At 48.1% G+C, this 26,320-nt stretch overlaps 1 protein-coding gene across 2 annotated transcripts in view; it reads left to right on the forward strand.

The window, feature by feature from the left end:
* The window catches only part of SNX31 (sorting nexin 31), a 232,628-nt gene that overhangs the window by 170,526 nt on the left and 35,782 nt on the right, over nt 1–26,320 (forward strand). For both annotated transcript variants that reach the window (XM_078685580.1, XM_078685581.1), the window contains exons 12-13: nt 13,648–13,725; nt 16,463–16,522. In XM_078685580.1, the coding sequence (XP_078541706.1) occupies nt 13,648–13,725; nt 16,463–16,522 (138 nt within the window). The remainder of the gene's footprint in view (nt 1–13,647; nt 13,726–16,462; nt 16,523–26,320) is intronic.

A 26,320-nucleotide genomic window follows, 5' to 3' on the forward strand; every position in this document is an offset into this window, starting at 1 on the left:
TCAGCTACAAAACCACCCTGAACCACAACCGCCCACAACCTATCCCTCGAAGAAACTGGAACAAAATCACCTCCGACCAACTCCTCACATCACTCAACCAAAACCCTCCCACCCTCTCACTGGACCCAAACCAAGCGGCCACCAATCTCAAGCAATGGATCACCCTCAGCGCGGACGAATTAGCACCCCTGAAAAAGCACCAGATCAAATCAGCCAACAAAAAGGCTCTCTGGTTCAACGATGACCTTAAAAAATCCAAGAAGCTATGCCGCACCCTGGAGAAAACATGGAGAAAAAAACCCTACCACCGGCAACATGGCCACCCTCAAGGCAGCCACCTGCAAACACCACCAACTGATTCGAGCCGCCAAAAAATCAGCATTCAAGGATCGTCTCGATAACAACTCTCACAACAGCAAGGAACTCTTCAACATCGTCAAAGAATTCACCAATCCCACCGCAGCATCTAACGACATCACTCCCTCCCAAGACCTCTGCGATGCGCTATCCTCCTCCTTCCACAACAAAATAGCCGACATCCACAACAGCTTCGAGAACACCCCCAGCGATCAGCCCTCCCCAACCCCCTCAGATCCTAATACGCCAACTAACATCCTTAGCAATTGGAACCCACTCACCACTGAAGATACCACCCGCCTTATGAACTCAGTCCATTCTGGCTTGCCAACCGACCCCTGCCCCCACTACATCTTCAACAAAGCTGACTCCATCATCGCACCCCATCTCCGTGACGTCATTAACTGCTCGTTCAACTCTGCCACCTTTCCAGATAGCTGGAAACACGCCGAACTCAGCGCCCTCCTGAAGAAACCCACAGCAGACCCTTCGGAACTCAAAAACTACCGACCCATATCCCTCCTCCCATTCCCGGCCAAAGTAATTGAGAAAGCCGTCAATAGCCAACTCGCCGCATTCCTTGAATCCAACAACTCCCTCGATCCATCTCAATCTGGGTTTCGAGCCAAACACAGCACCGAAACCGCCCTCATCGCAGCGACTGACGACATCCGAACACTACTTGACAACGGAGAAACTGTGGCCCTCATTCTACTCGACCTCTCCGCCGCTTTCGACACAGTCTGCCACAGCACCCTTATACAACGTCTCAGCAACATCGGCATACAAGGAAAAGCCCTGGACTGGATCATCTCATTCCTCACTGGAAGAACTCAGAGTTCGACTTCCCCCATTCAACTCAGAGGCCACTGAAGTCATCTGTGGCGTACCACAAGGATCTTCACTCAGTCCCACCCTCTTCAACGTTTACATGAGTCCTCTCGCCTCCATCGCGCGTCAACACAACCTCAACATCATATCTTACGCCGACGACACCCAGTTAATCCTGTCCCTCACCAAAGACTACAAAACAGCCAAAACCAATCTTCACAAAGGCATGAAAGAAGTAGCCGAATGGATGAAACATAGCCGCCTAAAACTCAACTCAGACAAAACTGAGGTGCTCATCCTAGGATCTTCCCCCTCTGCCTGGGACGACTCTTGGTGGCCCTCCGCACTGGGCTCAGCAGCCACTCCCACAGACCATGCACGTAACCTCGGCTTCATCCTAGACTCCTCTCTCTCGATGTCCAGACAAATCAACGCAGTCTCATCCTCCTGCTTCAACGTACTTCGCATTCTCAAAAAGATCTTCCGCTGGATCCCCCTCGAGACAAGAAAGACTGTCACCCACGCACTGGTCACGAGTCGACTGGATTATGGAAACACCCTCTACGCCGGAATCACAGCAAAATTACAGAAAAAACTCCAACGCATCCAAAACGCATCAGCAAGACTCATATTAGACGTCCCTCGCCAAGATCACATCTCCGGACACTTAAAAGACCTCCACTGGCTTCCCGTCAACAAAAGAATTACTTTCCGCCTTCTCACCCATGCACACAAATCCCTCTACAATCTAGGACCCGAATGCCTCAACACTCGACTGTCATTCTACAAACCCACCCGCCAACTAAGATCGTCCAATCAAGCCCTCGCCGCAGTCCCGCGCATCCGAAGATCCACCATGGGTGGCAGATCATTCTCATTCCTTGCTGCCAAGACCTGGAACTCACTCCCCACTCACCTCCGCCTTACTCAAAACCACATCTCCTTCAGAAAAGAACTTAAAACATGGCTATTCGACAAATAATGATCCCCTCCCCAAGCGCCTTGAGACCCTCTGGGTGAGTAGTGCGCTATACAAATGCTCGAACTTGAACTTGAACTTGTTATAGTCATAAGCGCCCGCCCTCCTCCCCGGTGGAGAGAGATATTCATGTAAGGAATGCTACAGGTCTGGCGTGTTACGCCTTCAAAAAGAACTGAAAGTAAAAGGGACCTGCAGTGCATTCTGGGATACTGTGAAGTTCTGGAAAGTTCTCTTAAAGGCACAGTATCCTGTTCTGAGCCACATAATGGCAGCCTATGGGGCTTGTCTGTCCATGTCTTCCTCTCTATCATTCCAGAGGGGTTTTTGCTGTTAAAGCAAGGGAAAATCTGGACAGGCTTTGCTGTTTGTGGATTTTTGGTGGAATTTCTAGTTGAAGTACTGGACAGTGTAGCCTGTGGACATAGGCTGCATTATCTGTCTTTAATTCTCTCAAGTGTCTGTGCAGTTCTGCATTTTTCGACACCTTAAGAGATTATTTTTGATTGCTCCGGGGTCCACGCACATGGGCGGGACTTTTCACTAGATTATGACTATAACAGAGATACCCCCACTACAGAACTGGAGTTACAGGACAGAAACTACTCCTTTCAGCTTATATTGTGTCACATGGTGTAAAACGTAAAAACAACCAAAGGAGTGGTGACATTGACACAGTTCATTGTAATCGCCATCTTGAAACATTTTAAATCATTCAAATTCATGATTTTGTTTATAATATGATACATTCTGTATGGATTGCCTTAATTAGAACATAGGAATAATCATTGTGTGTATATATATATATGTGTGTGTGTGTGTGTGTGTGTGTGTGTGTGTGTGTGTGTATATATAATAGTTTAAGATCATGAGTTGGTCAAAGCACGTACCCAACACTTTTGTCACTTCTGTTTTGAAAGATAGATTGCTGTTGAGAATGATGCCCAGATTGAATATGTCCTTAGGTTGAGCTCTAGGAGCAAGGTTGCATAAAATCAGGCCAGCAGGCTGTGAGCCAGGAAAAAGATGCTTTGGTAATTTGAGCACCCCAGTTTTGGTTGGATTTATTTTGAGAAAATTGTGAAGGTGTTCGCTAACATGATAAAGTAACGTAGTTGGTCAGTCTTTCCCTATTGAGCAAGCTTCAGATTTGTAGTTGGATTAGACAGTCGAAATATGGCTTGAGTGCCATCCACATACATATAGAAACTGACCACTACGTGTTCCAGGAGAGTGGAATGAATATCAGTGGGAACAGAAGTGATTTCTGCGGGACTCCACAATTCAATTACTTAGGTGTGGAGTGAAAAGGTGGTAACTTGGTGATCTTCTCACGGTCTGAAATAATATAATCTGTTTGATCGCTTAGCTTAGTCCACTTCATCTAGAATTCGTTCAGGAGGGAATGATTTATGATATTGAAGGTCGTTGACCGGTCTAAAGGTACCAGTGCCCCAACAACCCCATTATCAAACGGGTATCGAAGATCATCCAAAACCAATAGGATCACCAGTTCTGTACTGTTTCCTACCCAGAATCTAGCTTGGAATAAGTTATACTAATGATTGTCTTAAACAGATTGGAAAAACTGGTTTTAAAACTGCTCCAGCAAACATTTGTTAAGGAATGGTAGAAGTGAAAATGGCTAAAACATGTTGAGCTTGTCAACCAAAATTCAGTTATTTTAAAACTGATTTCACAGTGCCATTTTTTCATAGTGTGGAAAATACCTTGTCCTAAATAACTGTTGCTGTTCATAAGCTGGTCGGGACAGTAGTTTAACAGTGGCATCAATATCAATGTGTAAGAGTTTGAAATAATCCTAGTTTGTACGTTGTCATAGAAAGGTTATCCGGTGTAGGATTTTTTTTCTGCCTTTATGTTCTCCCGTTTTAGTTTAATCTTGTTGAAGACAAATTCAGCACGATTATCACGTGGTTGTTTGGAGTGTTCGAAGGTAGCTGAGCAATCTGAAAGAGATTGTAGTTTGAGCGATACAATGACACAAGTAGCTTTTCTTGACTTGACAGATTTAACATTTATAGATGGCATGTAAGTTGATCTGTTATAAACTTTTATTTATATCATAGTCTCTACACCGTTGTCTTTATACTCTTCTAAATCTGCCCAATTTGAGAGATTTTACTTTGTTGGTGAGCCAAGAATTTTTTGTTACGTCTGGTTAAATTCCAATGAGTTCTGTTTGCTTCCTTGCTATGTTGAGAAAACCAAAATGTGATGGGAGGAATGCTTGATGTAACCTTGACATTGGTCATTACTTGGGTGGAGTTCACGTCTCTACTTTATTCACTGTAAAACTGCTGTTAGAGGTCAGCCTTATGCAAATCAGTCATGGATCTTGTCGGAAACCATTTCAGAGGGACACAGGACAAGCAGGAGCTACTGGGCGCAACCATGGGGGCTGATGCCTATTACTCCTTATGTCCCAAGGCCATACTACGGGTCCTGAGCAACCAGGACAAGTGGCGCTTCAGCCCTTGACTCCGTGATAGTGCGGGTCAAGCAGTCCACCGGCTCGCAACTCAAAATACGTTCAATAGCAGCAATAAATGATTGTCCAGTCAAATGTTTGATAAAAGGAGTATTTATATACAAATGTAAAGTAAAATACAGCATCCACAAACAATACACCCAGTCCCCTAAGGTCAGGGCTCTAGTGTTTTAACATGCAGGTCCCTGAGTCCCACTCCCCTCTCGCTAGCAGTAGTGGTTATTCCTCATTCATTATAGTTGACATTGAGGTTAAGCCCCACTAGTAGCCAGTCTCAGGAGTCACTCTGAATCTTTTTAAAAGTCAAAAGTGTTTCAACACCCAAAGCCTATGTGGTAAAATAAGTTCTCCCTGGACCTTCCGATCAGTCTTACCTGCTCCTTCAGGGATTGCGTGACTGGAGTTTATGGAAGCACTTTGCTTGTGGGCTGCGAAGAACTACAGTAACTGCTGTTGGTGAAAAGCACTCGAGGCTCGGTAGGGGTAGCAGCTTTGCGATCATGGTGCTTCCTCTAGTGAGACTGTAAGTTCCTCTGGAGCTTCCTCCAGTGCATCAGTAAGTTCCTCTAAATCTTCCCACAGGTGGGGTTGTGGTGGTGCTGGTTGGGGGCGGGGGGGTGTGGGTTCTTTTCTTATACAGTTCTGATCCTCTGTCAGGGGCTCTGGCCCTCACGCATCACCACAGTGGCTTTTCCTCTCGACAACAGCTTGAACCAGGCAACAGTACTTGTCCTTTCTGGTGGCCTCCTCTGGCATACGGGGTCACCACCCTTGCTCTGTACACAGGCGAGGGCACAATTGGCACTGCTACTTCTTTACTGCAACCCCCTCTGGCATGCAGGGTCACTGACTTTACTCCACTAATGGGCGTACGGCCCTATTGTTACACCAGTAATCTTCACAGTGGTGCCTATGACATACAGGATTGCCAACTTAACTCTGCACAAAGGCTATGGCCCGATCAGTATGGCAGTGGTGTCTGTGCCAACCACACCTGCTTCACGGCTGCCCCTTCTGGCATACGCTGTCACTGAAATCAACCTGCACACAGGCGATGATCTGATCGGGGCAGCAGCCATCTCCTCACACCTCGCTACAGGGATCCCCTTGCCAGGATCCCCCACTGATCCTCTCTGCCTCCAGCGCTCTCCTCTCTATCCTGGTCTTGGCAAGCAGGCAGGCACTAGTTCTCCAGGGTAGGTGTTCTTAAATTTCCTTGGGTGATATCCCCTCACCTATCTGAGAGACTAGCCGACCTTACCCCTCCCTCCTGGTCGCAGGTAGAAGTCCTGCAGAGCTTCTCTTCCTAACACAGTCCAACCAGTTATCTGGAAAACGATATTGTAATTTTGATGCACGCTGGTTCCCCCTTAAGGGATTCCAGCAGGCTGTGGCACACCGCATTCGGGTCTAGAGGAATATGACCACAAAACCCCACTCTGATGGACTTTCACGGGCTCCCCTTGCCAGCACGCACCACCTTCAAAGGCATTTGTCATCTAATAGGCCATCATGTCTGGCACCCCTGCCTACTTGGATGGCAAGCTACTCCAGTGGATCTTGGCACACCCTCAGCAGGATTCCCTTGAAATGGTAGATAAAAAACAAGGGCAAAAGGCCTTCCCCCTTTCTATGCACCAAGCATCATGACCAGTATCCCCATATCCATCCAGATTGCCCCAATCTAGTTAATCTCTTAAAAAACATTACATTGTGGAACAGTAGCAGTCCACAAGCCAGCTTCCTTCCGATCACACTTCAACTTTATCTTAAGCCCTGACCCGGTACAGCACTGCTGCCTATTGGCTAGGTTTGCGCTTTTCAAATACTAAGTGCAGACATAGTAATGCACCAATCTAGAACAATTGGGGGCGTGGCCAAGGAGGCAAACGAAATGGCCGCCTCGGCTTGAAACTCCGCCGGTCGGCCCTTCAAACCATCCATTTTCCACAATGTAGGGCTATCCTGCTCACAGTGGACACCTCCTGACAGCCTCTGCCTACCAATGTGTGGCCGGGGGGCTCCGGGGATTATGGACGGTGGAGCGCTGGGCCGGCGTGGGCGGACTCTGCGCTGACGGCGGGAGCAGCCTTGCGGCCTCTCCCCTGTGTGGACTCAGCAGCTCCACGGAGGGGTGAGTGAGGCTTTGGTGTGGGGCTGGCACCATTTGGCTCTCCTTAACCGCAGCGCTTCTGGGCTCTTCCCCCACCCCCCCTCCCGCTGCGGTCCGCGATTCGATCCTGGCATTGGGGAGCGCACGCGGGTCTTTTTAGGGCCTGGTGTGTGCTCCCGCGCCGGGGCCTCGATTTTGGGCTGCGGCGCGAGGCGGGCTAGCGTGGAGGCCCCCCAATGGCGGTGGTGGCGCCGGGCTCTGCCGGGCGCGCAATCTCCCCTCCACCCCCGGGCCCCCTCCTGTGCTTGTCTGCCGGCCCTGTGGGGGAGTGCTGCCTGTTTGTGTCACCTCGTGGGGGCGTTTATTTGTTGATGCTTCTGCCCCTTTTTTGGAAGTGGGGGTTCTGGAACCTTTCGCCCACCCTGGATGCCTGCGGCCTCTGTCATCGGCCGGCGGCCCCCCGGAGCTCTGCCTACCAAGACTTATTGATCCCCGTCAACCCCGCCACACTCTGAGGACTGAGATTGGCCTTAACTGCCCTGGGCTGCTTTTGATTATTGGCCCGCCTGGGGGCTTCTGCGGAGGCCTCACTGCGCCATCATTCAGCGCCTCCCCCCGCTCTGGTCCGGGGCCCCTGCTGGTGGGCCGGTTGTTTCACGAGGGCGGTCCCTTCTAGGCCCAGACCTGTCGGTTTTCAGCAGCAACCAGCAATACACCTGTCTGGGTCGAGTCCTGTAGCCTTGCAGTTTGCTGAGTCCGGCCCCTGTCACGGAGTCTGCCACACTCTGCCCCTGGGCCCCCTCTTGAGCGCACCTTTGTCCACCCTACAACGTACTGCCCTCCCCTCTGAGCAAAATGGTGAAGAAGGATCCCGGACAACGCAAGTTGACCTTTGACAAGCCTCCCGGTCCTGTCTCGGAAGGCCCCCCCCCCAACAACATCTAGGGGGGCCGCAGCCTTGAACGACATGGAGAGCCCTACCTCTCTTTCCACTGCCATGCTGAATGAAATGAGGGCCGGTTTCAAATCGCTGGATGGCCGCTTTGATGACCTCGACAGGAAACTGGCGGAGATGGGGTCTAAGGTGCAGGCGCATGATCGGAGGCTGGATGTGGTGGAGGCAAGAGTATGTTATATGTTATATATGATTTGTAACGCGCGCAACTACTCAGGAGTATCCTGGCGCCGGCGAAACAACATTCGCATCGTTGCAGCTGCGGAATCGACTGCCGCTGGGCGTAAGGACGATTTTGTGGAGAATTTGCTCACTGAACTGTTCGGCAGGGAAACGTTTACTCAAGGCTTTGTGGTTGAGCGGGCTCACAGGTCGCTGGGGCCTCGCCCCGGCCAGCTCTTCCCCCATGTCCGATCATTGCTAGGCTCATGAACTTCCGCGACAGGGATGCTGCTCTCCGTTCGGTCAGGGACATGGGTGACGTCCAGTGGCAGAGGAGCAAACTGGCCTTTTTCCCGGACTTTACCATCATGGTCCAAGAGGCAAGGCGTAAATTCAATGGGGTAAAAGCTACCTTGAAAAATCTCGGCCTCAAGTACGGCATGCTTTATCCTGCAAGATTGAGGGTTGAAGTGAATGGCAGGACTCGCATCTTTGATACCCCCTCAGAGGCGCAAACGTTTTGCCAGGGCTATATAGGAAAAACAACTCGGGGCTGCTGCCGCACCTAGAGCGACCTCCCCTTCTCGGGAGGGATCGCAGGCCAGCGTTGATCTTGTTCCTGAGCCTACAACTGGTTAACTGATTATTACATTTCTCATGATGTCTTGCTGTACTTTTACTTTATGCTTTTTTTTTGTTGTTTTTTTTAAATATTTCCTACTTGCTTGATAGCATGTTCTTGATTAGTGCCTGATCGGCGTGGCGTCGCCGAGCCCCATGGTGTATACCAATAAGGTTCGGATCGGTATGTTATTTTTGTGTAGTATTTGCTCTTCTTCTAGTATTTTTGCTATGTGTACACTGCACTCATGTTTGATTCAGGGAATTGGGGTTGGCCTCCTGGGGATTTGCAGGAGGTTGGGTGGGGGGTGGGACGTTTGTTCCCTTTCGTTTTTTTCAATAGAATCATTGCTTGGTTTAGTTCTTTGTGGCATTGGACGTATGTGCATCACAACTTAATTTTGTTCTGACCGCTTCAGATGCCTCATGGTTAAGATAGGTCACCAGGTCCTTCCGGGCTCTCCCTGATGTCTTGGAACGTTAGGAGCCTTAACAACAACAAGAAAAAGCGACAGGTCCTCAACTACATTGCTCAACACAACATTGATATCGTGTATATGCAGGAGACACACCTCTCTGACTCAGATTCCTCATACGTTGCCAAGAGCTGGGGCTCCCACAGATATTTCTCTAATTATAGCCGATATTCGAGAGGAGTTGCTATATTGATCCACAGACGCATGCGTTCCCTTTGCATGGCACAAAACTTGGACAGATGCTGAAGGTCGTATTTTAGTGGTGACTGGTGCCCTGATGGGACATAAGACCTTGTTTGTTGGGGTTTATGGTCCGAATACAGATTCTCCTGCTTTCTTCCATGACCTACAGATGCGCCTCCTCACGCTGGATCCAGGATTGCTGATTCTTGGGGGCGACTTTAATCTACTGCTCAATCCAGCCAGGGACAGTACGTCCACCTCCCCTGCTCTCTAGCCCCGCTCCCGTCAGGCCCTTCGCGACATATGTCTTCATTTCTCCCTGGTTGACGTTGAGGAAAAACTGCATCACAACTCCCGGAATTCACACACTATTCGGGGTTTCACAACACTTGGACCAGAATAGATTAATGGTTAGTCTCCCCGGGGGTGGTGGGATGGATTAGCGGACTGCTTACTCTCCCTCGCACTCTGTCAGACCATTCACCGGTCGTACTTGCACTCCATGTTCCCAGGCCTGGGGGGTATGAACGGCAGTGGCGTTTTCAGGGCAGTGCCGTTTTAGATCCGGTTTTTACTGATGAGATCCGGCAATCCATAGAGGAGTATTTTGACATCAACACAGGCTCGGTGGACACCTGGGTGGTCCTATGGGAGGGATTCAAGGCATACATCAGAGGGTTCTGCATCGCCAAACATGTGGGAGTGCTTTGAGGCTTGCGCGTCACATTGAATCGGATTGAAACTGATCTGTCTGCCCTGGACAGTCTCGTACTGATGCTTGACTTTAGGGAAACAGCGGACCGTGAACTACTATTCCTCACCAAGCAGATCACTGCCCGTCGCTATGGTGAAGGCGAACGTCCGGGCAGAGTTTTGGCTCAAACTCTTCGCCCCCCCACGAGTCTCCTCTTATATCACTGAACTCTCCGGCCCAAATGAATCTCTGCTTTACTGTACCCCGGATATCTGCGACTCCTTTCTTTCATATTACAAGACACTGTATATGTCCAGAATTACTTTTGATCTAAGGGGTCAGGGTACTTACCTGGCTGGGATCGCTATGGTCTATTTAGAAAAACATATGCAGGAATTTCTGTCAGTTCCCATCTCCAAAGACCGTATAGTTGAGGCCATTGATGCATTGCGAAGCTCCTCTGCTGCCGGCCTGGATGGCTTTTTGGCTGACTTTTATAAAACTTATAAGGATATTTTGGTCCCGCGTCTCATAGAGGTGTATGCTGAAGCCCTGGAGGTGGGCCGTCTTCCTCCAACATTTAGAGAAGCGGTCAATATTCTTCTCCCCAAACCGGATAAAGACCCAAAAATGTGTGGCTCCTATAGACCGCTGTCTCTATTGAACACCGATTACAAAATCCTTGCCAAGGTAATAGTGATCCGGTTGTCCCTATTAATGGAATGCATCATCTCACCGGCGGGGTTCGTGCCTCATCGGTCCACCTCTTTGAATTTGAGGACCCTGTTCAATGTCCTACACCAGTTTGACCCCGCCACGCCAGCTGCCACCGTTCTAGACGCGGGAAAGGCGTTTGACTCTCTTGAGTGGCCCTTCTTTTTATCCATAATGAGGCGCATGGGTATGCCTGAATGCTTCGTCTCTACTGTGGTGCTATTATATACAGAGCCAACTGCGAGACTACGTCTTGTCCAAATTCCACATTGGCACAGAGGGAGACCTGTTTCCTGAGGGCCATGCTTTTTCTGTTTTGGAAGACGAGCGATTTTCTGACCGCTCATTTATGGACACATTTGTATTAACACGTATTTTATCTATGCTTCGGGCCGCTTTCCCCTCTTTTCCAGTAGTGCCGGAACCAACCCCCCCACTGACGTTGCTTAAACAACATCCTACCAGTGCACATTTGGTTTCCAAAATGTATAGACCATGTAACAAGATCATCCCCTCAGTTGACTCCAGGGTGCGTGCTGCGTGGGAGGTGGATCTGGGTAAACCTATTACTGATGATTAATGGGAACAGTGCTGTAGGGCTACAAAGGAGGTTTCCTTAAACAGTAGGCACAAACTTCTTCATTTTAAATTCCTCCGTAGGATGTACCACACACCGGCACGTTCACACAGGGTAGACCCGAATAGGTCACATCATTGTCTGAAATGTGGGGCTCCTTACGCTTGTTTTGCCCATCTCCCATGGACATGCCCTAAAATACACCAGTATTGGTCCCTGGTACACTCCACTCTAGGCGACATACTTTCCATTCAATTGGTTCCCACCCCTGAAATCGCTCTGTTGGGCTACGTATCCAACGTTCCCCAGACGGTACGAAGACTTGCGGCATTGGGCTTCCTTTTGGCCAAAAGAGGTTGCTTTCCTGAGGGGTAGTAAGAAATCCCCATCCTTCGAGGCTTGGCTTAGAAGTCTTGCATTTTGTAATACTAACTGCGAAGAATACGACACTCTGATCCAGTGTTCTTCCCGACCTTTGGATATTTAGGGCCCTTATAGAGCATACATAGCTGGGTTTGTGCTGATCAACATTCGCAAAGTACTAATGGTATTGACCCTACGGGGATTGGCTAGATCCTTATCTCCAGGTGCGCATGTCTGTAATATTCTGCTTTCCTTTTCCCCTGTGTCCTTTCCTTTGGGTTTCCCCCTTCTTTTGAGCATATGCCTATGATGCCGCCATGTTATATGACCTGTCCTTGTCCCGGTGAGCCGCACCGAATTGTAGTATTGTACATCAATGTTGTAGTAACAACCAGGACCTTTGTTATTGGTACATCTGCGATCCGTGACACCCCTGCGTCGACATGTTAATGGTTATAATTGAACTGTCGTATTTGCTTTGTTTATATCATCAGTGATGCACTTTGAAATGCCATGATTTTCCTATTCCTGTATGCAAAACTGGGAAAGTAAAAGGTTAAAAAAATAATAATAAATAAATAATTATCTAGAAACAATTTGTTAAGATTTAATTGAAGATATAACTTTTGGAGAGACTGAGGCCAAACGTTTCCACCCAGTATAACTAATATAATGTATTTCTACTTTTATAGAAAGTTAAAATATATGTACTTATTTTATTAAGGGTATTTGTTTTTATTGGTTTAGTGAAATATGCAAAAGGTAAATTGGTTCTTGCAAATTCTCAAAAAAGATGCCAGCGGAATAATAGTTCATTATGTTAATTCCTGTGGTATTCTATTGAATGTAAATTATAGGGGCCTTGTACGTTTCCTTTCTGCCCCAGTCCCTAGAAATCCTGGACTCGTCCCTAAATGCAGCATTGTTTCCTATGGCGAGCCATACAGCGCCACTTCCTTGTCAAACCAGTCATCGTAGCGAAGTCTGCAGCAGATCAGCCACACAACTTGACTTGCACTGAAATAAAGCACTCTACTTTTTAGGTTGAGCATTCAAAACCTCTTGTATATACTTACATGCTTTAGTATATACTTATATGTGTATGTACTTTGTGGTCTCTGGAGATTAGCCCTAGGATTTGTCTGCTTCCGCTTAGGGACTTTTTTTCCTGTTCAACTGCCTCTAACTGTCTTGATGAAAAACGACAAGCAGAGGTCAGTAAAATACCAGAATCGCATTAGCATTCTCTAGATTCCAGTCCATAGAAATTGTCTTCCACGAGCACCCGTAGCCAATAATATATTTTTTTAAATCTTGTATTTTCAGTGATGACCACTGAAGTCCCTGATTTTATATCAAAAATAGAGCTTTGGGCTATACCACTTCCATCTGAAAAGCAATATATCTCTCCATGTGTTCCAATATCTTGTGTGTCACGTAGTTTGGTGCTTACTTTCCCTCCATGTTAAAGAACAGTAAATGTTTCTGCACCCAGGATAATGTGCTGCACAGCTAAACACATAGAAGGTCCCAAAGGCGAGACAGATTTGCATTGCAAATTCTTGTTCTTATTGAGTTTAATACTTTTCCCCCTTCTCCTTTTCTGTATTTGCGATCCAGAAGTTACAGACGTCTTCGTATTAGGCCAGTTTTATTGCTTAGTTTTAGTCAGTTTGCACTGTAGTATGCAAAAATATCCGGGCCTGACTGGGAGTGAAATAACTGAAAGACTGGTTAAGTAAACACGCCTTTACAGTACATTAATTATTGGAAACTTCACGTGTACCCCATCAGATTTTTCTGTAAACACCAGCTTATCAATACTTTCACAGGTGATTTGCCACGCTTTATAAATGTTTGGTTGATTTTTAGCTAATTTAATTGTTAAACGCAGCACTTAAGACTATTGAAAAAAATGGGCTGCAGTCACTCACCTGCTGAGATAAGATGCCTTCCTTTTAACTTGTTTGCCACCCATCCTCCCTCATCCTTTCTCTTCAATTACAGACCTGAAGTCCCTGATCTGATCGAATTATTCAATTGTATAGTTTACTTTCAGGCCACTTGTGTTGTATAATGTAAGCATTGAACTGTTCTGTTACCATTGCAGGCATTTCTCCTGAGCACTTGTTTGAAGAAGACTTTATCGGAAGAGCTATTGAAACAGACTAAAAGCAATTTAGAGATGGTGAGTGTTTTTGAAGCACACTTGTGAGCTATCTTTGTGTTTTGTCTTTTCAAATATTGCCTTAATGCAATGCTTCTCATCTAGCCAACTGCTATTGTGTTGAAGATTAACTTCTGTGTGTTTACTTGCATTCTTCGTAACCAGATGAGACAAAGCACGATAGATCTTTGGGTATGTAGTACTGAGGGTGCAGATACCCTGTCTGCGGTCTTTATCGGTTGCGTTCCCTGTGATAGTGAAAATGAGCAGAGCTCGTAGCCTGGTAGCTGGGAAAATTCCAAACAATTTGAGTCCGAATCCTCAAGTCTAGCTCATCCTGCGTAAGACTTGTGCAACCTGAAATGGAAGTAATCGGACCAGAAGATGTTGTATATGCACATGCAGCTCTGCTGCGTGCAGTGAAGTAGTGAGGTCTCTAGCCTGAAATACTACAGTAAAAACCCTCACCACAAGGGGGAGGGGCAGAGCTCTGCTGAGTGCTATGCTGTGAGTACCCCTTAGGAGCCTGGGCCTCATTTTCGGCTGTGAGATCCGTTGCAATGTGCATTCTTAGCATTGATGTCGCTTAGACTGTTGCCTGGTGACATCTGCACCAAGCGATGGGAGTTCTGGAATGTGTTACGGGGGCAGTTGGCCCTGCCAGGGGTGGCATCTCCTGTACAATGCTTAAGTCCCTGTCATCTGTGAGGTGTCTAACTTTGGAAACAGATCCTGCTCAAATGTTGTGTTTGCACGGGTGGAGATCATTAAGGGTTGGGCAAACCCTGGTGGAGTGAAGGGATTAGGCCTCCTTACCCGTTGCTTCCATGCCAGTCTACTTATCGTCCCACCCCTTGCCAAATAATCATCTCCTGATGGGACTCGGACTGGCTCACACTTAGTGTATCATTGCACGTAATAATGGACTGCTGTCCAATTTATCTGGCGATTTTAATGGGTTTGGGCCTCCTTTTCGTTATGCAGACATATCACATTATGGATTGGCTACACAGCAGATGCCAAACAATGCCCTTGCCCTGCATTGATTTGGAATTTGGAATCTCTGGCTTGCTGAACAACTTATTGGGCCTGGACCTCCTGGCTCTGGTGCAGAGAATTGGATCCACTTAAGTCTGCTAGCCTAAATTAGCTAAGGAACAGAACTCAGAGCAAATAATACACCTTCGATTCCCATCTATAAGGCTATAATTGGCACAAGTTTAAGTTTTTTTAAAAAGTGCATTAAAAATGCACTCATTGACCAGCCATGGTTCTGCTCTTTACATCGTGATCAAGATAGGTTTGTACAAAAACTACAGTTGCAAATCCACAGCAGTTTAAATAATTTGCCGGCAGGCATTGAGGTTATTTATGTACCTTGACTGGTGCAGTTTCTAAGGGGACAACTAGTACTATGGCTTATGCAAATTTGCACAGACGTTAAATGTAAAGAAACTACTTGTCCTGTGTACCTTCAACTGCTTCTGACTTTTCAGCAGTCAAAAGCAGTTTGTATACAGTTGTTTTTTAAGACCATACTTACAATGATAAAAGACAACCCACATCTCCCATAACACAACATTTTGTTGGCTACTTGTCTTTAGAACTATGCATCTTCCAGAAAGGGACATCTAAACTGCTGTTCAAGCCCTCATACCCTCATTTGGATGGTGGTAACGCTCTGCTCCATGGCGCAGACTCCAGACTGGCATCCTGAAAGGGTATACTACACACTGCAGCACGACTTATCCAGGGCCCGAAGAATTATTATCTCAGCACCCATCCTGATGGAACTCCATTGGCTCTTTTTGCCAGACCATGCCATCTTCAAAACTGGCTGTATCAAATTGATCACGACCAGTATCGCTCACTATTTCTGGTGGTTCTTGCCACAGCCAGGACTCCATTAGACTGCAGTCTAAAAATTAAAATTAAAAAGCAAAACAAAGCGGCAGGCATTTTCAATCTGTGCACCCAGGATCTGGAACAACCCTGTATCCATCAAAACCACCCAAACGTGTCAATTTACGAAAGGTGAAGAGTGCCTCTTTAAAGAACACTACATCACAATGCATTAACCACTCTCAATTAAAACCACTTCTCCCATCACTTTTTGACTGTATGCTTGTCTTTGATCCTGTACAGTGCTCTGCTGCCTTTTGACTAGGGTCTCGCAAAATAAATACTATATTTATAATGCATCAAATAAATGAAATGATTATTTAATTATCCTGTTCTGAGGACCATAGTAAAGAGCAGTATGTATAATGATCGTGCACAGCTTTGGTGGCTTATGATCGTCACAGATGTAGCTAGAGTAAAATCTGTACCAACCTTGCATTTATTTTGTAATATATGTAGAATATATGAACTCTGTCATTAGAAAATGTTGGCCATTTCTCAAACAACTCTCGTATATTTTTCTTTTTCTCTTTTTCATTTTATGCAAATGCGTAATTCAGGTGACTTGATGGAATTATTTCTCTTAAACTTATTACACTCAGGAAACTGAGCAAAAAGTGATTAAAAAGCACACTTTCCCATGTTTAATTAGAATTGCTTTGGAATGAAGCATAAGCTTTCTCTCCCTCCGTTGACTCATGTCTTTGAAGTGTATCTGATTTTGCTAACTTACTCACATAGAACGAGGTGCTGTACCATTTTGGTTAATGTTTCTTACAGGATATGTAAAGGTCTAATGTGTTATGTGCCTGACAGACGTCTGGCATGTTAACTTGCTATCCTTTCTCTTTTTCAGCAAATTGAAGTGCCAGAAGTTTCCAAAGTGACAAGAACATCAAGTAAATTGCAGCAAACGGTCAGTTTGAGCATTGAGTTACAAGTGGTCTGGGATTATTATTATTATTATTACATTTGTATAGCGCATAAATCACCCGAAGGTCTCAGAGCGCTTGCAGAAAACTCCTAGCAGAAACCCAGGTATGGCAGAAGCAGATCTAAAAAAGCCATGTTTTTAGCTGTTTGCGGAATCTCAGGTAGTCGGGTTCCGTCCTAATCTGGAGGGGAAAGGAGTTCCAGGCCTCGGGTGCTGTTTTACTGAAGGCCCTGTCGCCGTTTCTGGCCGTACGTACCCTGGGGACACTTTGAAGGGACTTGGTGAATGATCTGAGTGTTCTCACCGGGATGATATACAAATACAGATTTCTTTGTTTGATGTGTATAGGATTTTGTGGTATTTATTTAATGCGCTTTATATAGCGCGAACATTACCCGAAAGTGTCAGAGCGCTTTACAAAAAAACAGTTGCGTTACATGAGGACTTTGGATTACATGAGTTGCATGAGAGATACAAACAGGAAAAAATTGCACATGTACAAGTTGTAAAGTCACTCAAGGAAGAGATACAAACAGAAAAACTCTAAAGTCACATAGGAATGGTAATAAGTCCATGGTCTACTACATATACTAGTGGTTAGAATTCTATATATACAAATCGTAAATTCACACAGGATTACATTTCAACAGCAATTAGGCTTGGACAATTATATAATACATATTTACATATAAAAATAATCGGGACTTTCAAGCAGGCTGCAATGAAATGCCAGATGGCAGGAGCTCTGTCGTGTGCACTCTCGAAAGCTTTCGGGCATTTGGAATAAAAATGATGTTGCACGGCTGCCCTGCCGTGGAGAGAAGCACCATCAATTACTGAGAAGAGGCTGTGAAGTGGAACTTATCTGCATCATGACAGCACAGCGCTCCAATGCGAAGTAAGCCTGCAGTTCAGTTCTGAAGCCTACTACAGGACAATAATTGTTTTAATAATTAATGTGCATCGATCCCACTAAAGGAAATAAACTTCTGCTCACATAAGGGACTATATTTCCCAACATGCAACAAAAGGTATTGCATTGAACAACGCCCACTGGGGGCCATGACGCCAATAAATAAAGCCGGAAATAAAGTTATGTGAGCCCTCGATGTCACGTTTGACAAACAGCCCAAGAAGAAGAGGCATTTAGCCTTGAAACGCGTCGGCACAAGATAAAAATAATCGGGACTTTCAAGCAGGCTGCAATGAAATGCCAGATGGCAGGAGCTCTGTCGTGTGCACTCTCGAAAGCTTTCGGGCATTTGGAATAAAAAAAAAAAATATATATATATATATATATATATATATATATATATATATATATATATATATATATAGCAGTCAAGCAAAAAGAGAAACGATCAAGGGTCATCAGGAGGAGTCGTGAGGGGAAAAAGGAACGGGACAAAGGTCAGACAAAATGGCGGGTCCGGGTCATTGCTATAGAAGGAGACCATTTCGCCCCAAAAAAAATGGCGGGATGCACAAAAGTCACCAAAGTCATGAAACTAGAAGAACACAGAGAGCAGGATTCCAATAGAGGGGGGACACAGTATAGGTAAGGATACCCAGGCGAGGGACTGGCCGTTTGAGATGGCCCGGAGTTATCACAAGGCATTTTGTCCTCCACAGGCGCCATTTTGAAGTCAGGCAGCGCCGATTCTAGTCTGAATCCGAGTTCGGGGGAGTTGGTCTATAAACATTGCTCTGGATGTCTCACTCGTTTTTGTGCCTACTGCCGCCCCCAAATAGCTGTTTCAGTACCATATATGCAGTAGGCCGCCCTTCGCCCACTGCGCAGCTCCACTGCCGTGATCAGTTCTCCATAACCGAAGGGAGAGGGCTATGATTCACGGCCAATGCTCCCCAAGCTGTCAGCTGCTGGGTCACGGAGGCGGGTGGGGGGGAGAAAGCAGAGATGCAATCCTGGCCCGGGCCGGATCGGGTGTCAGCTGCAAGGATCGCACCGACTGTGCATCTGGGCACTCGCAGCGCTCCCCTCCGAGGCAGAAAGCCGGCACCGAAGTCTTTGTGTAGTTGTATTCAGCTCCGTGGGGGAGAGAGCATCGCTTCTCCCGCCGCCTTCGCCCAGGGATCGCACAGTCACCTCTCCGTCCAGCGGCGCTTGGCGGCACCATCGCAGCTGAGTTCCACGGCATGGCTCCCACGCTCTTGACGCTGGGCCTGGGGCTGCCGGCTCCCAGAGGTTCCCACACTGTTGCAAACCTAATCATCTGTTGGGTCTGTTCCTGTTTGCATTATTACACCCATCGGTCTTAATATTAAAAACATTTAAGCAAAAACTTCTGCCACTAAAATACTTAATAACATCTGACAATAGTGTTAACCTCCGTGGAAATCACAAACAACATTCAGCAACATTTAACAAAACCTAAAAGTCCCTACTTCTCTTAATCACCCTTCTCTTTACTTATAAACCAAACCTATCTCTGAAAGGTTAGCAACTGATCCCTACATGCTCACTGGTTGTTCCCACCACCAAAGAAGCTTTGTGATTTTCTTCGTCGGACCCTATGCCCGACAAACCTCTTAGTGGGCTGTAGCAGCGGGGCTAGGAATAGGCAGGAGTCGTGTTTTAGTAGGTCTGGTATTTATTCGATCATATAACGAATCAGTACAAGTCTTTCTAACAGGGACTTTGCGAGGAGATCGACTTCTCTCTCCTCGGGTCTTTCGGAGGACTCCCTCCTCTTTCCTCCGGATGGGGCTCCTCCTTCTTCTGGCTCCCGGAGGCTCCGTGCTGTCCACCCTCGCCGACACCAACAGGGGGGTAAAACAGAAGAGAGGCTTGTATCAATACCACGAATTACTGTTTGTCAAGCTTTACAGGGAAGGGACCGTGGAGGACACACCCAGTGCTACCAAACCCCTCCCCCCCCTCTCAAGCCCGATCTAAGGAGTGTAGTGAAGGTGAGGGTACCCCAGGGTTGTGACAGATTATGCAACCCTTCTACGTGAAATGACTAGCTCTCCTCTTGCACCACCCCAGGAAGCGGTCACGCACCTCTGTGAGCCGTGCCCCTCCTGGCGTACGGCTGGGCGGATCGTGGTGTTGGCCTCCGGGCGTGTCCTTCTGCTCCTCTCCTCTCCAGTCGGCTTCCCTCGTCTCAGGGTCGGCTTCTGTAGTCCCGGTAATCCGTTGTCTTCTCTGTTCTGTCGGGGCTTCCTCGTCCTCCGGAATGCTCACTTCGCTGATCCAGCGTCCGCTCTCGATCCACGCCTTCCTCTCTCCGCCTCATCCTCCGCTCGTCCTCGCTGCTTCCCGCCACTCCGCTCTCCTTCACACTGACCACTCCTCCGGTGAAATAACACACCTGTGTCTGTTCTGTGACGTCCTTTATCCCTGGATCCGGCTCCACCTCCGGCACACCTTCGGTCCAGTTAAAGGGCCAGTCCTCTTCGTCGCAACTGTATCTCTCGGGGCCAGACCAGGTTGCAGTATACGGGGGCTGTGGAGAAAGAAGGGGGGGGGGGGCACATGAGGTTAGTTTGCGCCCTGGAGCGGGGCGCGCAAGGGGGCCCTGGTTACACACCTCCCCCTCTGGACGCTTCCGATCGGGAAGCCGATTCCTGGACAAATAGTCAGCCCCCGTGTTCTCCACCCCCTTTTTGTGGCACACCCTGAAAGAATAGGGCTGTAAAGCCAAGAACCAGCGCATGACCCTGGCATTAGAGGACTTGTTCCGAGCCATCCACAACAGGGGGGCATGGTCCGTGTAGAGAGAGAAGGAGCGGCCCTCCAAGTAATAGGCCAGCTTCTCGACTGCCCATCGGATAGCCAGACACTCCTTCTCCACCGTGGCGTATTTTAGTTCCCGTGGAAACAGTTTTCTGCTGATGAAAAGTATGGGATGATCCATCCCGTCGCCGCCCTCCTGCGACAGTACCGCGCCAATGCCGAAATCGGAGGCATCAGCGTGCAGCGCAAAGGGCCGCGAAAAGTCAGGCGAGTTGAGAATCGGTGTAGACGTGATCCTCCGTTTCAGCTCGGTAAAGGCGTCCAACATGGCTGGGGTAGGGGATGTCAATGCCGATTGTTTGACAGCTGTTTGGAGAACGTCCGTAAGGGGTGCTGCCACCTGCGCAAACCGGGGTATAAACCTCCTATAATATCCAATAAGGCCCAAAAAGGCGCGTAGTTCTTTTTTTGTGGAGGGAAACCGGGTGTCGGCTATGGCCCTCACCTTTTCTGATTGAGGTTCTATGAGACCATGCCCAAGGACGTATCCGAGGTATTTCACCTTGTGAAAGGCCAGTCGGGATTTTTTTGCATTAATCCGTAACCCGGCGTTCTCAAGGGTCTCCAACACTTTTCGTAAGTGCACCAGATGTGAATCCCAGTCCGGGCTAAACACCACGATGTCGTCTAGGTAGGCTGACGTGAACGCTGAGAGGTCATGTAAAACATTGTTCATCAGTCTCTGAAAAGTGGCGGGTGCTCCGTGTAGCCCAAAGGGCAGCACGGTAAATTCGTAATGGCCCTCTGCTGTTGAAAACGCTGTTTTATGGCGGTCCTCTTCACGCAGCGGGACCTGCCAGTATCCTTTTGTCAAGTCGATTGTGCTGATGAAGGCGGCTTCTCCCAACTTCTCAATTAGTTCGTCAATTCTCGGATGGGGTAGGCATCACATTTGGATATCTCGTTCAGGGCCCGAAAATCCATGCAAAATCGTCTAGTGCCATCTGGTTTCGGAATGAGCACAATCGGACTGGACCAGTTGCTATGGGACGGGCGAATTACCCCGAGTTGTAACATGTCTGCCACTTCTCGCCGTATGTCTATTCTTCTGGCCTCAGGGATCCGATAGGGACGTATTTTAACGGTCTTTCCTGGAGTAGTGTCAATGCGATGTTCAGCCATCGTGGTTTTCCCCGGTAGGTCGGAAAACACCTGCTCCTGTTCCCTAAGGACTTCCATCAATTCCTGTTTTTCTTTGTCTCTCAGGTCCTCGTTAATCACGAGTTGGGGTATAGTGGAGGAATCCGTGTCCGTCTTCCCCTCTGCCAGGTGTATGGTGGTAGGTGGTTTTCCTAGCCATTTCTTTAACATGTTAATGTGGTACACCTGTTTTTTTCTCGCGTTGATCAGCAACCGATAACTGGTGTTGCCTATCGTCTCCACTACTTGGAACGGTCCGCTCCACTCCGCTTTAAATTTCTGAGTTGAAGAGGGCAACAACACTAGCGCCCAGTCCCCTCTCTCCAGTTTTCGCCATTTTTTTCCTTTGTCGTATACGTCTTTTTGTTTCTGCTGATTCTTTTCGAGATTGGCGAAGGCCAGATCTCGCAATTTGCCCAGTTTGGAGCGGAGGTTGCGTGCATAGTCCAGGGTTTTTGCGGTCTCTTCTGGGGTCTCCTGCTCCCAGGCTTCTTTGGTCATGTCTAGCAGTGAGCGGGGTTGTCGGCCGTACAGTAGTTCGAAGGCCGAGAACCCCAAGCTACTCTGTTTTTGTCCTCGGATGACGTATAGGGCCAGCGGAAGAATCTGATCCCACTCAGTGCTGTTGACTTCCAACATCTTCCTCAATGTCGTTTTCAACGTACGATTGTACCTCTCTACGAGGCCGTCTGTTTGAGGGTGGTACACCGCAGTGCGTATTTGGTGGATATGTAACAACTTACAGACCTCTCCCATAAGACGTGATACGAAGGGGGTCCCTTGGTCTGTTAGAATCTCTTTTGGGAATCCCACTCGTGAAAATAATTCCAAAATTTTGTCCGCGACGTTCTTCGTGGTTGTAGAGGTGAGTGGGAAAGCCTCCGGGAATCTAGTGGCATAGTCCACCATTACCAGGACGTATAGGTGTCCTTTCCTGGTTTTAGGGAGGGGTCCGATGATGTCCATCCCTATTCGTTCGAAGGGCACCCCTATGATGGGGAGGGGCTGTAAGGGCACTGCTGGTGGTCGGGTCATGTTACGCTTTTGGCAAATGTCGCATTGTTGGCAATAGGTCAGAGCGTCTTTATATATCCCTGGCCAGTAGAAACATTTCAGGAGGTTCTGTGTAGTTTTTTCTGCCCCGGTATGGCCGGCTACCAGGTGGGAATGTGAAAAAAAACAATACTTGTTCCCTAAAGGAGACAGGGACCACCAATTGTTCTGGGTCGTCCTCCTTTCCTTGTCGATACAGCAGTCCGTTCTTGATGAACAGGCGGGGGTACTTAATGGGAACCAACCCCTGATTCTGATGTGCTGTCTCCCAAGCGTTGAACAATGACGCGTCGTTGGTCTGGGCGAATAGGAAACTGCGGTCCAAGGTCCACGGGTCTGGGGAAACCAGTGCAACGGCCTCCTCTTTTATTGCGATATGATTCCGTATCGCTTTCCTCCTGTTCAGACATCGTTCGAACATCGTCAAAAAGGCAGGATTGTCCGTACCTATGATTAGGTCTTCGGGAAGGGTGGGTAATACACCGACTCTGACTTGGGATGGAGGTCCTTCCTGCGGTTTCAGTGGTATCACGGCCACTGGGTAGGGTTTCACGTCCCCATGGACGCAACGTATATACACCCGCTCTTTCTGGACGAGCTGCTGGGGATGAACATGGTGGGCCTGTACTACTGACTGGCGACAGCCAGAATCGAGTAGAGCTTGCACAGGGTTACCATTAATCCTTATACTTACGCGGTATGCGTTTCCCATTTCCGCCGAATATAGGACGGTACGAGGTAAGTATCCCACCTCCATGGGTTCCTCGGCCGGTTTTCTCCTGGGACACAGTCTCGCTATATGACCCCATGTACCGCACTCAAAACACTGAGGGCCACTGTGGGGAAGGGGCTCATTCTTCCACACCCGAGGTCTCGGGGTTTCTGGGATCCTCACGGGTCTTTTCTCTGTTCTGAAGGTATTTTTCTGTTTGTCGGTTTCGACGGGCAACAGGGGTCTTTGTTGTACTCGGGAGAAGGTGTTGGCCATCTCGACGGCCTGGGCAGTTGTCAGGTCATGGTGCTGTTTTAGCCATCTCTGCGTGGCGAATGGTAAGGCTTCTAAGAACTGCTCCAGATAAATGCGGTCCATGATTTCTTCCTTAGTGCTATCATTTGGGATAAGCCACTTGTCTGCAGCCATTTTCAGCCTTACAAAGAGAGTTTTCGGTGTCTCGCCGGACACCCCCCTTTCCCTCCGAAACCTAAGTCGGTAGGCTTCTCTGTCTAGGCCCAGATGGTCCAAGATGATTCTTTTAATTTCTGTGTACGGGGTGTCTCCTCTCGGGTTCGCCACCTGATATGCCGCCTGGGCTTCCCCGACCAATAACGGGGCCAAGAAGAACGGCCACTTCACCCCGGGCCAGCCACAAGCCCGAGCTGCCCTCTCGAAGTTAAGGAGGAAGGCGTCGGGATCCTCACCGGGTTGGTACTTCTGTAAGGAAACGCAACTCATGGAGTGTGGCGCGCTGCTCAGGGGGACCTGTCCCGCGGACAGCGGGGGATCCAGAGCTCTGGCGGCCACGGCGGTTTTGATCAGCTCTCGGTCTGCCTTGGCGGCTCTCAGTTGCTGCTCAGCCAGCCTTTCTAGCCTCTCCTGCCCTTGTACCAGGGCTTGAACGACTCCTTCCATCGTCGGGTTACTGACGGTGCTTATGCCCGCATTCTCCACCACTGTAGCAGCGGGGCTAGGAATAGGCAGGAGTCGTGTTTTAGTAGGTCTGGTATTTATTCGATCATATAACGAATCAGTACAAGTCTTTCTAACAGGGACTTTGCGAGGAGATCGACTTCTCTCTCCTCGGGTCTTTCGGAGGACTCCCTCCTCTTTCCTCCGGATGGGGCTCCTCCTTCTTCTGGCTCCCGGAGGCTCCGTGCTGTCCACCCTCGCCGACACCAACAGGGGGGTAAAACAGAAGAGAGGCTTGTATCAATACCACGAATTACTGTTTGTCAAGCTTTACAGGGAAGGGACCGTGGAGGACACACCCAGTGCTACCAAACCCCTCCCCCCCTCTCAAGCCCGATCTAAGGAGTGTAGTGAAGGTGAGGGTACCCCAGGGTTGTGACAGATTATGCAACCCTTCTACGTGAAATGACTAGCTCTCCTCTTGCACCACCCCAGGAAGCGGTCACGCACCTCTGTGAGCCGTACCCCTCCTGGCGTACGGCTGGGCGGATCGTGGTGTTGGCCTCCGGGCGTGTCCTTCTGCTCCTCTCCTCTCCTCTCCAGTCGGCTTCCCTCGTCTTAGGGTCGGCTTCTGTAGTCCCGGTAATCCGTTGTCTTCTCTGTTCTGTCGTCGGGGCTTCCTCGTCCTCCGGAATGCTCACTTCGCTGATCCAGCGTCCGCTCTCGATCCACGCTTTCCTCTCTCCGCCTCATCCTCCGCTCGTCCTCGCTGCTTCCCGCCACTCCGCTCTCCTTCACACTGACCACTCCTCCGGTGAAATAACACACCTGTGTCTGTTCTGTGACGTCCTTTATCCCTGGATCCGGCTCCACCTCCGGCACACCTTCGGTCCAGTTAAAGGGCCAGTCCTCTTCGTCGCAACTGTATCTCTCGGGGCCAGACCAGGTTGCAGTATACGGGGGCTGTGGAGAAAGAAGGGTGGGGGCACATGAGGTTAGTTCGCGCCCTGGAGCGGGGCGCGCAAGGGGGCCCTGGTTACATGGGCATACATTACAGCTCATTTTTGTTTTTTTTTAACGCAATTCATAAATCGGTTCTACCAAGAAGAAATTGGTTTGGACTTCCACAAACAAATCATTGTCCTTCCTCAAGCAAATGATTGTCCTTCCTCAAGCAAATCATTGTTCTTCCTCAAACAAATCCTTGTCCTTCCTCAACTTAGAAATATTACTTCTCCAGCATTTGATCTTTCAATGTTTTACCTGCTTGTATGATGCTAATCAGTCTGTGAATCTAGTCAGGAGAATGCTTGCACCAGCCCAGTTCTCCTTTTAGCGCCCCTTAAAACAAAACCAACTACTAACCCTGAAAGTGGGGAGAGGGTGTGATTTAATGGCCAGAACTGCAGACTTCGGAGCAGGGGAACCAGGTTCGAGTCTGTGTGGGCTCAACATCCTGCGATACAGGGCAAATCACTTAATCCCCCCATGCCTACCATAAATGAACATGTCCTAAACTGGTGCTCAAAAGTTGTGGTGTTGATGATTAAGTGCCAGTGCTGAGCACTGAAAACCACCCGCTCAAATGAAGCACTGCATTACAGATGTTAATACAGCAATTACAAGCCGCATTCAGTTAAACCAGTGTATTTAACACCAATCTATCTTATTGTATGACCCATGTCAAAGCCAAGGAGGAGGGAGTGGCTTAGCACTCGAAGCAAATAATGGGAATGGAGCATAAGATTTCTACTGGATGTTTAGTTGAAAGGAAGCAGTCGGAGCTTTACTCTTTGAAAATATACTTCTGAGAAAAAAACTGCTGTAAAATAAACTTAATTTGAAGGCGCCAGATAATGAACACTTTCTTGCTTCATTTGCACCTGGTAGATATTTCCTCTCTCGTTCTTCTCCGCTTCAGGTCTCAGAGGTGAGCCAGTGTAAAGCTACTCTTCAATATGGCTGACACCTCTAGCAAGGCCAAACAATCTTCGGGACATTTGGGGCAAAGAAAGATTTTACTTCTGACCTCATGCCTCGTGCATTTGTTTGCACCTGGACCATATTCACTCTAACTGCTACATTTGTAAGACCATTTTACAAAAAGCTTGAGAGATGTTTGGTGTTAAGGGGCTGATACCTTTGGCGAGGTATCTGTGCACAGTCCATTTCTGCCACACCCCATGAAAGGGACCAAAAA

This window comes from Lissotriton helveticus, chromosome 4_1 (genome assembly GCF_964261635.1).
Source record: "Lissotriton helveticus chromosome 4_1, aLisHel1.1, whole genome shotgun sequence".
In the NCBI taxonomy this organism is placed as follows: Eukaryota; Metazoa; Chordata; class Amphibia; order Caudata; family Salamandridae; genus Lissotriton; species Lissotriton helveticus.